An 11208-nucleotide genomic window follows, 5' to 3' on the forward strand; every position below is an offset into this window, starting at 1 on the left:
CTCAGTTGGTTTAAGTCAACTGTATCTTAGTGAAAGCCACCCTGTTATCCCTCCACGCCTTTAGAAGTGAGATCTCCATGCAGAGATATTTCCCCTGAAAGAAGAAAGAGAGAGACAGAGAAGGAAAGAAGGAAAGAAAGAAAGAGGGAGGGAAGAAAGGAAAAGAAAATTAAGGATTGGCGAGGATTGGCAACCCGGTTCATAGGTAATGTGTTACCTCAAATTTGGTAAGAGAGTTTGAGGAAAAAGTTTCTGAAGGAAGATTGACTCAACATGGATTTTTATACTTGTTCACTCTTTATTATTTCAACTTTCTTTTTAGTTTATTAGGTTCATGGAAAAAAATTAGTATTCATTTAACAAAAGCAAACTTTATTTTTCTTAGTTACAAACAAGCAATGTCACACACAAGGAACTGAAGTAACGTTTTCAATCTCATTCAGCACTATTCAGGGCAAAGGTGGCAAGGTAGACACAAAGAGATGACAATACCTATTTCATACTGAACCTAATGAAATGAAGTGAACAATAAATTAATAAATAAAGCCAACAAATGATTTAGGAACAGAGCTATAACTTTGAAAGTATCTAGAAATGGAAGACTCTGGAAATGGATGCCTGGCTCAACATAAAATTCCTCCAGAAAGAGTTCTGTGGATATGATACATAGACAGAAATGCAGAAAAATCTCCTTAATCTTGCAATCCCCACCTAACTTCCATTCTGGGAGTGAGATATGCTACCCAGTTGTGAAAATAATACGTCTTTTCTGACTAGAAGTTCTTCCTTGATACCTTGGATAAATAGTATTCAACAGTGAAGGAAGAAACCACTAGGCTTACCATTCTATTTTTCTCTCACTGGAAGGAAGGCAAGAGGCCTAGTATAAAAAAAATCACCAGGAGTTAAATTTTTCCACTAGCAAATAGGGCTTTAACAGAACAGGAGCATAAAGTAGCTGAGGATAGTGGTGGTTCAAGGGAAGACGGAAAATGTATAGGAAGCCCCAGTGTACAATAAGGGCACATCATGTCCCAAATAGTTACTTTTCTTTTATTTTATTACATTCAAGCAGAGACTGGAGTGGCATTAACTGCTGGGGGAGGCATGTGAGCCAGGATATTTTTTAAAAGTGAGGGCAGGTTGTCCCCAAAAGAAGCAATGGCTTGGTGGCCCAGCTTGCATGAAGGACTAATCCAAAATTTGAGGGCATCTCTCAGGGAACAAGATACATTTCATCTTTTAACAGAATTCCAGAGAAGAGAGCTCAATCAGAGATCAAATTCACCAAATGCAATTAAACACAATCTTAGATTTACTCCTTCCCCTTGCCGCAGCAAGAGAAAAGCAGAACATAAAACTAAAACTATTAGAATACCAACAGAGGTAAAGGTTGGGAAAGAAGTCAGGAAAAACCGATCTATATAATTCTGGGGCAAGTAAAAGTTCTGGATAAAATTGTTCCCACCAAATAAAAATAAAACAAAAGAAATAACAACACAATTATGTAATGATATGATGACAAACATAGGAAGAAATTAGCTTAGGGAAGACGAAGGGAAGGAAAGGGAGGGCGAAGAAACCATTCTTGAGGAAAACAGAGGAAACACGAATACTTTCTGCTATAAATGTTTTACACTCTCAAAGTACTGAAAGAGGATATAAAATCTATAAGACAGGAGTTCCAAGATAGATCTTGGTTTAAAGTGAAATATTCTAACAGTTACATAGTATTCTACCTTCCCACCTGTGCATATTTATATATTTCTTTTTTTTAAATTTTTAAAAATTTTTTAATCAACTAAAATTTATTTAAGCATAAAGTTACTTTCACATTTGTCTACAACCACAGTAAATACAGTTCTTGGCATAAAGACAATTTAAAGCCTCCTCACCTGCAAGATTACATATATAAAACTCCCACTATTCTTTATATAATAGTGGATTAATCAAATTAAAATAGTTACACTATCTAGAATAAAATAAAATGAAATAATTTACTCATAATATTCATATTTAAATCATCCTCATTTACAAAATACTATCCTGAGAATTATAGCTCCATTAAGTTTCAATCTGAACAAAAGTGTAATAACTTAAGTAACAGCAGTTACTTAAACTGAAAATGAGATCAGTCAAAATTACTTCTGAAGAGGGCAAAAATGTTGTTAGGTTTCTTGCTGTCGTTCTGGATGTTCAGCAGCAGGCTCATTTGAAGTCGGACTCAACCCTGATGGAAACTCATTCTACCTTCAGAATGTGGGGGTTGGGGGGGTAAATCCAGGTCTTGGGGGACGGTAAGGAGGAAAACCTCTCGGTAGATAGATATTTCTTATTGCAAATGGAGCACGTGGTGGACCTGGGACATTCCTTGGTGGAAAATAATCTGGAGAAGCTCTAAACATGGTTCCTGGAGGAGGTGGGGGTAAAGGAAGTCCTCTTCTCATCAACGGGCCCCTTGTATCTACTGGAAACAATGAACCTCTAATTGGAGCAAGAGGTGGAGGAACAAAGCCAGGGCCAGTTGCTTCATTTTCAGTGGGGAGAGATGAATCAGGCACCTTTAAATTACCAAGATTATCTTTGGTATCATTTCTACTGGATTCCATTTCCGAAGGCATTGACCCATCCATTTTATCCAAAGAAGGCATATTAAAACTTTTGAGTTCTGCTGGTCCAGAGAGTCTAGCACAATTAGAATAAAATCTGTCTTGCCTTTGTGGAGGAAGAGCTGAATCAGGATATGATTGTCCTGGTGAAGGAAACATCATCCTACAGTCCTGTTCCCACGAAGGTGACAGGGGCCCAGTGTCAGAAGGAGCCCTGTGAGGATCAGTTAACTTATCACAGCTTGATTCTCCTCTTTCATTGGTAATCTGATGGTCCAGAGGATTCCCTGGGCCTCTGGAGCCTTTTCCTCCTCCCCCTGGAAGCAAAGGTGAGAGTCTGAGAGGACCCTCCAACAAAGTTGGAGGATAGAGAGAAGTTTTCGTTTCAGATGAAGGTCGACCTAATGGTGAGGGACCATATGGGGAATGCTGTCTGCCAAATGCTGTATTTGGAACATCAAGTCCATACGGATCTTTTTCTAAAAGTTTTATTTTAAACTCTATTTCAGTTAATTTTTGTCTGTTGTGAGCATTTTCTTTCCTTAAATCATTGAGTTTTCTTTCAGCAGTCCAAGCTGCCGACCAATTATCACGTGCTTTTTTCTCATGGAGAATCATCTTCTTTTGATAAAAATGAATAGTTCTCTCAAATTCTTTAAGATCTTTGGCTCGCTTTCGGTAGGTCTCCAGCTCTTCAGTGGCATGGCTGATCATTTTGTCTACTTTAGAAAGTTTCTCTTCTTTCTCTAACCGGCATTTCCCCTCTACTATTAATTTCCTGTGGAGTTTCATTTCATTTTCTTGATATAATTCGGTCATTACTTTAAGTTTCTGCTGAAGCTTCTGATTCTCACTTTCAAAATGTGTGTTTTCTGACTGCAAAGATGCTTGTTCAGTCTGAAGATTTTTAATATGCTCTGTAAGCTCTTCCTTTGTTTTATCAACTTCAGATAATTGAATATAAATTTGGTTTCTTTCTCCTTCTAAGGTTTTTAAAGAAGCATTTAACTTAGCAGTATGAATCAGTTTCCTCAAAGCTCCTTTTGGAGGATTATCTAAGTAAGCACCATCTTCCGATTCACTGTTCATTTCTAATTCCAAGTTATCATCCATTACATCTTCTTCAAGCATAGCAACCCCATCTTTCATCTTTAGCAAGCGTTTAGTCAGAGTCTTGATGTGATTTTCTTTATCATTTAGAACTTGTTCTGCATGCACTTTGGAGTCTTCAAATGTTCTTTTCTGTTTAATCAGTTCACTCACTTGTTCTTTCCATACTTCAGCTTCTTGCAAAAGCTGTTTCTGGCTTTCCTGAAGTTGAGAATTCTCATTCAAAGCATCTTGTATTTCTATCTCCAGTTGTTCTTCATTTACTTGAAATCTCTTGAAGGTCATTTTGGCTTCAGCTACTTGTGATTTGAGGGATTTTGACTCATCTTCTAGCGACTGTATCCTTTTGGAAATATCCGCCATCAATTCATTTTGTTCAGAATGTTTAGATTTCTCTTCTTTTAACTCTTTTTCTAGACAGAGTATTTCATACTCAAGTTCAGAATTGAACCTGTTCAGCTTTTCGCAGGTTGCCTCCAAACTTTGTGCTTCTGTTGCCTCCTTCTCAAAGCTGGCATCCTTTAAAGATGACTCTACTTCATAGCCTTCATACTCTTTTTGAACAAGGCTAAATTTTTCAAGTAGTTTACATTTTTCTTCAATTAGTCCAGAAAGCGCCACAGCAAACTTTTTCTCTCTTCTCACATAAAGCCGACTTGTAACTGATCTAAAACTTCTCCACAGGAAGAGAACAGCAAAAAATCCAACAACAGCTGCACGTATCACCAATTCCCATGGAAAACCATAAGGATGAGAATCGGGTCTCATACCTTCAGTCAGTGCTGCCACAACCCTGCGTAGCAACTCCAGGACCAGCCCCAACTATGGCTGAGGGTTAGCCCTAGGCTCCTCCATAGCGCCAAGGCTGCTCTGGCGGTCGGTCGCTGCAGTAACCTCGGCCACAACAAGCGCTGGAGAAGACGCAGCACTCCCTCTGGAACCCGAATCCCTAACGGGCAACCGGAGTGTACCACTGCGGAGCCGGCTGCGGGGGGAGCTAGGGGACGCGGGCACTCATAGGCCTCACAGACCCACACTGCACCCCCCCGGCCCCCTTGTTACACTTTACATCCTGAGGAAGCGCTGAAACCTATATTTTAAAACAATACCACATGGAGAGAAAGACTCAGGTGACCCAGCATTCCAGCTATGCCCATCCCAAGCTGATACCCTAGCTAAATGTCGCCTTGTGCATGACCCCAGGTGAGGTGGGCAGAAGAACCTCCCAGCTGACAGAATAAGGAATAACAAATCATTGTTTTAAGTCACTAAGCTTTGGGGTCATTTGTTATGCAGCAGTAGCTAACTGAAATACCTGCCCCCTTATCACTTTGGTGTTTCAGTATCTGTTGTCTGAAATAATTAATTTGGGTGCTTGACTAAGATTATGCCCTATGGTAAATTCTGGTAGGTGATTTTATAGCTAAAATACAAATTTTCTGATTGACCTTTGCTTCATTGAAGAGATATTTATTTAGCTCCTCCCAAATGAGACAGATTATGCTTTTTAGATTAACTTCTTCCAGGAAAGGGCTCACCTCTCCCTAGCATGAGCCTCAACTGTCCCATGTACAACTGAAAAACGCTAATCTCATCCCCAGAAGATCCAGGGCACTTAGAACAGTGCTGGCACATAGAGAGTGATTCTCTTACCTGTCCATCAAACTTAACCTGCTCTGTGTCCATTTCTGAAACACTGGCACTCCTTCAACACGGATGATGCCTTGCCCTGCAATAAGTCATCATCTCCTGCCCATGCACATATCTTCAACTCATCTGGAAAGCTCGCTCCTGCAGTGATGGGTATCCCCACCAGGTTATAAATCAGCGCCAGGACAAGGTTGATGCATATCCTCTGGACAGTCATCTTGGAAAGATGAATGCTAGCCACCACGTCCAGCAAATCATTTTTGATGAGGACGACATTGGCTGCCTGGATGGCCACATCTGTGCCAGTGCCAGTGGCGACGCCCACGTCTGCCTGGGCCAAGGCCGGGGAATCATTGACCCCGTCCCCCACCATGGTGACTTTCTTCCCTTTGTTCTGGAGCTCCTGAACCTTGGCCACCTTGTGGGAAGGCAACACCTCTGCAAAGACTTTGTTGATGCCAATCTGGGTGGCAATGGCTCTGACTGTCTTCCGGTTGTCCCCTGTGATCAGAATCACATCCACACCCATGCTTTGCAGCATGTGCACAGCCAGGGCGGCCTCCTGCTTGACAGTGTCTGTGATAGCGATCATTCCACAGAGCACACCTCAACAACTTGCACAAGCACCAGCTCCCTTCGCCATCTTCTGCCTGCATATTTGTATAGTTCTTATATCTTCATTATTAAAAGACAACAAGCTGACGGCATTAGAATTTAAAGGCCTCTGGGTGACAAAACCGTTACAAGCAAAAACAACTAACAGATTTGGGAAATATATGCAACATATAAATTGACAAAGGAATAATATTCAGAATATATAAAGAACTAGGCTGGTTGCGGTGTCTCATGTCTGTAATCCCAGCACCTTGGGAGGCCAAGGCAAGAGGATCACTTGAAGTCAGGAGTTCAAGACCAGCCTGACCAACATGGTGAAACCCTGAATCTACTAAAATTACAAAAATTAGCCTGGTGTGGTGGTGGACGCTTGTAATCCCAGCTACTCAAGAGGCTGAAGCAGGAGAATCTCTTGAACCTGGGAGGTGGAGGCTGCAGTGAGCTGAGATTGCACCACTGCACTCCAGCCTGGGCAACAGAGGGAGACTTTGTCTCAAAAGAAAAAACAAAAGAACTACAAATCATTAATAAAAATATACTTAATTGAGTAGAAACAGTAGACAAAAGTATGCATGAAGAGACGGGCAATTCTAGAGGAGGGAAATAAAATGTCCAGTGAACACATGAAATGCTACTCAACCTCACTAATTAAAAAAAAGCAAATTAGAACAATAGGGTATGCATTCTACTTCTGGAAAGATGAAGTAGAAGTATTTCCCCCCATTTCTCCTGCTAAGTACAGCTAAAAACCCTGGACAGTAGATATAAAACAACATGAGAAGACTGAACAGTGGAGAGAACAAAGTAGACCAGCTAGAGATCTCAAAACTGGAGAAACAATAGGGTGGTGAGTTCCGTGGGTTTTATTTTTGTCCCAAAGACGAGATGCTAAAGAAGTGGGCAACCAGTAAATGCCATAGACACAGGGCAGGGAAAGCCTGTCTCTCTGGTCAAAAGCCCATAAGAGGGGCAGCCTAGCAAGACAGAAAACTCTTAGGCATGAACTGATCTTTCCCAGCAGACACCACAGAAAAAAATTGTGGCCCACTCCGCCTCTACCAGCAAAGTCCAAGAGGGTAACTTAAACTTCCATTCTGGACAAGCTGTACTGAGCACCCCTTGCTTTCCCACAGCCCCTCCCCCTGTGATATGGTTTGGCTGTGTCCCCATTCAAATATCATTTTGCACTGTAGTTCCCAATGGAGGATCCAGGGGGAGGTGATTGGATCATGGGGTCAGTTACTCCCATGCTGTTCTTGTGAAAGTGAGTTCTCATGAGATCTGATGGTTTTATAAGGGGCTTTTGCCCTTTGCTCAGCACTTCTCCTTCCTGCTGCCATGTGTAGAGGGATGTGTATGCTTTCCCTTCCACCATGATGGTTAGTTTCCTGAGGCCTCTCCATCAATGCTGAACTGTGAGTCAATTAAACCTCTTTCCTTTGTAAATTACCCAGTCTCAGGTATGTCTTTATTAGCAGTATGAGAACAGACTAATACACCTTGTCGAGGTGATGTCAGAGAAGGCCAAGGGAGGAGTCTAGTCTGGACTTCGTCCCCTCCTGGTGGTAATGAACCACTCTCATGTCCATCATCAGGACCAGTTGGGGAGCCTGAACTCTCACCCGCTATGTAAGGACTCACATCTAGAATACATAGATTTATAAAGGACATTCAAATATCAACTGTAAAAGAAACACAAACAATCCAATTATAAAATGAGCAAAAGATATGAAAAGACACTTCACAAAGTAGACATACAGATGGCAAATAAGCTCATGAAAAGTTGTTCAGCATCACTGGAATTTAGGGAAATGTGAATTAAGACCAGCAAACAATACCACCACACACTAATTAGAACAGCTAAAATAAGACATAGTGGCAACACCAAATGGTGGCAAAAATGTGGAGAAATTGATCTCTTGCACATCACTGGAGGGAATATAAAATGATACAACCACTCTGGAAAATGGTGCGCCCGTTTCTTAAAAAAACTAAACATATGCTTATAATGTGACCTAGCCGTCATTGCACCCCTGGCATTTCCCAGAGAAACAAAAACTTGTGTCCCCACAAAAACCTGCACATGGTGCTCATAGCAGCTTTATTTGTGATATCTCCAAACTGGAAACAACCAAAATGCCCTATGATAGGTGAAGGATTGGACAAACTGCAGTAATGCCTACCATGATTTATTGATGATTTAACTCAGCAATAAAGAGGAAAAAAATATCAGTAAATGCAACACCTTAGATGGATTGCAAGGGTATTATTCTGAGTGAAAAAAGCCAGCCTCCAAATGTCACACACTGTCTGATTGTGTTTATATAATCGTATGAAAATGACACAGTTATAGGGATGGAGAACAGATAAGTAGTTAGAGTTGGTGGGGATGGGCAGGTCTGTCTATCAAGGGGTAGCAAGAGGGAGATCTTTGGGGGGATGAGATAGTTCCATATCTTAATTATGGTTATGTTTCCATGGATCTGCACATACAGTAAAATGACATAGAACTACACATACTGTATACCAATGTCGATTTTCTGGTGTGATATTGTACTATAATTATATTAGATGTAGCCATTGAAAGAAACTGAGTAAAAGGGGCAAGGGACCTCTCTGTACTATCGTTGAACTTCCTATTAATCAATAATTATTTCAAAATAAAAAACCCCAAGCAGTATGATTCTTTATCCATCAAATTGGAGAACACTTTCAAGCTTGATTCAATTAAGTGTGGGCAAAGTTCTAGAGAACAAGGATAGTAATTTTGAAGGGCAGTTGATAGTGTTTATTATAGCTTAACACATGCACAATCTTCCAAGAGATTCTAAGAGTTCTGTTAAAAAAAACACCGATGTACACTGGAGAGAGACATGCAAGACTATTCATAGTGGCATTGCTTGTAAGAGTGAAAAAATTAAAATAGGCTAAATGCCCATCAAAAGTGGAATAAACAAATTGTGGTATATTCATATAATACAATATGGCAATTAAAAGGAATTAATTAGATACACTTGTAGCAACATGATGAGATATCAAAAACATCGTGTTGCATGAAAAAAGCAAGATACAGAATGACACATAAGAGATAATACTTTCAGAGGAAACACATAAAGCAATACAGTCTTCTTTAGGCAAATATATATGAATTATAAAAATGTCAAGATCAAAGGTGTAAATACTTCACACAAAAGCCTAACCATGCTCACATCTGGTCAGGAGAAGAGGGGAACATGAGATGAATACATTCATTAGGTATTACCTGGATGCTAAAAATTATTGTGACCCTGCAGTTATTTTTTAAAGTTTATTTTATTTTTCGTTTGTACAGTGGTTCATCTGAAACTAGTCATTATTAATATGTTGATATTTTCCTTTTGCTTTTCTTCCTGTTCATATTTTAATGTGTGTGTGTGTGTGTGTGTGTGTGTGTGTGTGTGTGTATGAATGTTTGAATGCAACATTTTTAGGAATTTAAAGGTATAAAAGCTGAAAAGAGATTATAACGTCTCCATTTATTGAGTGCCTACTATTTGTCAGGCTAGTGTCCTATGTGTATTACAGACCTTACTCCTAAATCTCACTACAATCCTATAAATTGCTGTTCCCTCCATTTTACATGGATAAACTGAAGATAAAACTAAGGATAGAAGAGGTGAAGCAACTTGCTCAAGGTCACAAATTTGGCCAGAGCAAGAGCCTGGACCTGTGTCCAGGTGAGGCCCCTTCAGAGCTCATGCTACTGCTCCAGCTGAGTCTGGCAGCCTTCGCCCTGTGCCGATAGTTTGACAAACATTAAAGCTGGAAAACTTCCACAAAGCAAACTGCGGAAATTCCCATGATTCCTTGCCAATTAGACAGGATGACCAAGGAGGAAAACAGCCAGACTGCCTTTGCTCAGAAGGGAAAAGGGGAATGTGACAGCTAATGTTTTACTCGGGTGGCCAAAGCTAGATAAATATGTTTTCTATTTTATTTTATTTTTTCTTTTTACAAGAACAGTCCTATTGCAATAAGGCTGGATAAACATCATTCTTCTAAAATACCCATGGGTGCACAGCTTACCTCAGGAGAGAGCTGAAGAAAATGGCAGATGCTTCCTGAGAGGACCCGATATCCAAGAGAGAATCTGGAATAGCTTCCATTGACAGGCGCCATTCAGAGATGCTTGACAAATAGTCTTGTGTTACTGTCCAAGTTCTTGGCCTAATGACAGCAGTGGTAACAGCAACGATACAGTGGATACTCACATACTGCCCGTATGTGCTAAGCAGCTTTCAAAACAGTTACATCAACTCATTTAATTCTCCATAATCTGACTTAGAGATAGCATTTAAAGTGACAAAATGAAGCAATAATTCATATGTAGTGCAGTATTGTTGTCAGAAACAAGAACTCGATCTCCAGACACTGGCGTAATTTTTTTTTTTTTTTTTTTTTTTTTGGGAGAGGGGCAGAGTCTCACTCTGTTGCCCAGGCTGGAGTGCAGTGGTGTGATCTCGGTTCACTGCAACCTCCACCTCCTGGGTTCAGGTTATTCTCCTGCCTCAGCCACCGAGTAGCTGGGACTACATGTGCCCGCCACCACACCCAGCTAATTTTTTGTATTTTTCATAGAGATAGGGTTTCACCATGTTGGCCAGGCTGGTCTCGAACTCCTGGCCTCAAGTGATCAGCCCGCTTTGGCCTCCCAAAGTGCTGAGATTACAGGCGTGAGCTACCACGCCTGACCGCCCTTATTCTTTTATTAGCACAATGACTCTGCCCCGAGCCCTACACAGCCAACAGTGATATACAGTTCTGTGGAGGCTGGGGGAGCTGGTGGGAGAAATGATGACACTGGGTTTCTAATGTGTGACTGCAATGGCGTCATCTCTGCCTGACAGGGGCCTGCGCTGAGTCCCAGTCTGTGGAGGCTGACAAGCAGCCATGATATTAATATTTACTGCCCCACTTGACATTTGCAGCCTGGATGGCAATTCTGAATGATCTTTAACTGGGACACAGATAAATTGCTGATCTCGAGGCAGGGGTCAGTCCTGTGGGTACATGTGGTACTTCTACACTGAGTGGGGGAAACTCACCAATCTAATACTGCATGTCTTATCTGTTGTATTTATGATTCAACTCCACACAAGTGCTGACTATTAGCAATGTGCTCCTTGCCCTGAAGAAATAATTATGCAAAAAGAGAAGGAACAAACAAAAGTACTCTTTCCATCTC

General features: G+C 40.9%; 2 protein-coding genes across 2 annotated transcripts; both read right to left on the reverse strand.

Annotated features, from left to right (window-relative positions):
* Positions 1-274: 274 nt before the first annotated feature.
* CTAGE1 (cutaneous T cell lymphoma-associated antigen 1) lies at positions 275-4649 on the reverse strand. The gene has a single exon (XM_054461401.2). It carries the CDS (start codon positions 4485-4487, stop codon positions 2253-2255), a length of 2235 nt encoding a protein of 744 aa, XP_054317376.1. The 5' UTR covers positions 4488-4649; the 3' UTR covers positions 275-2252.
* Positions 4650-5385: 736 nt separating this feature from the next.
* LOC129018764 (copper-transporting ATPase 2-like) lies at positions 5386-5961 on the reverse strand. Its single transcript, XM_054460638.1, has one exon. The coding sequence runs from the start codon at positions 5959-5961 to the stop codon at positions 5386-5388; it is 576 nt and encodes a 191-aa protein (XP_054316613.1).
* Positions 5962-11208: the final 5247 nt, after the last annotated feature.

This window comes from Pongo pygmaeus, chromosome 17 (assembly GCF_028885625.2).
Source record: "Pongo pygmaeus isolate AG05252 chromosome 17, NHGRI_mPonPyg2-v2.0_pri, whole genome shotgun sequence".
Classification (NCBI taxonomy): Eukaryota; Metazoa; Chordata; class Mammalia; order Primates; family Hominidae; genus Pongo; species Pongo pygmaeus.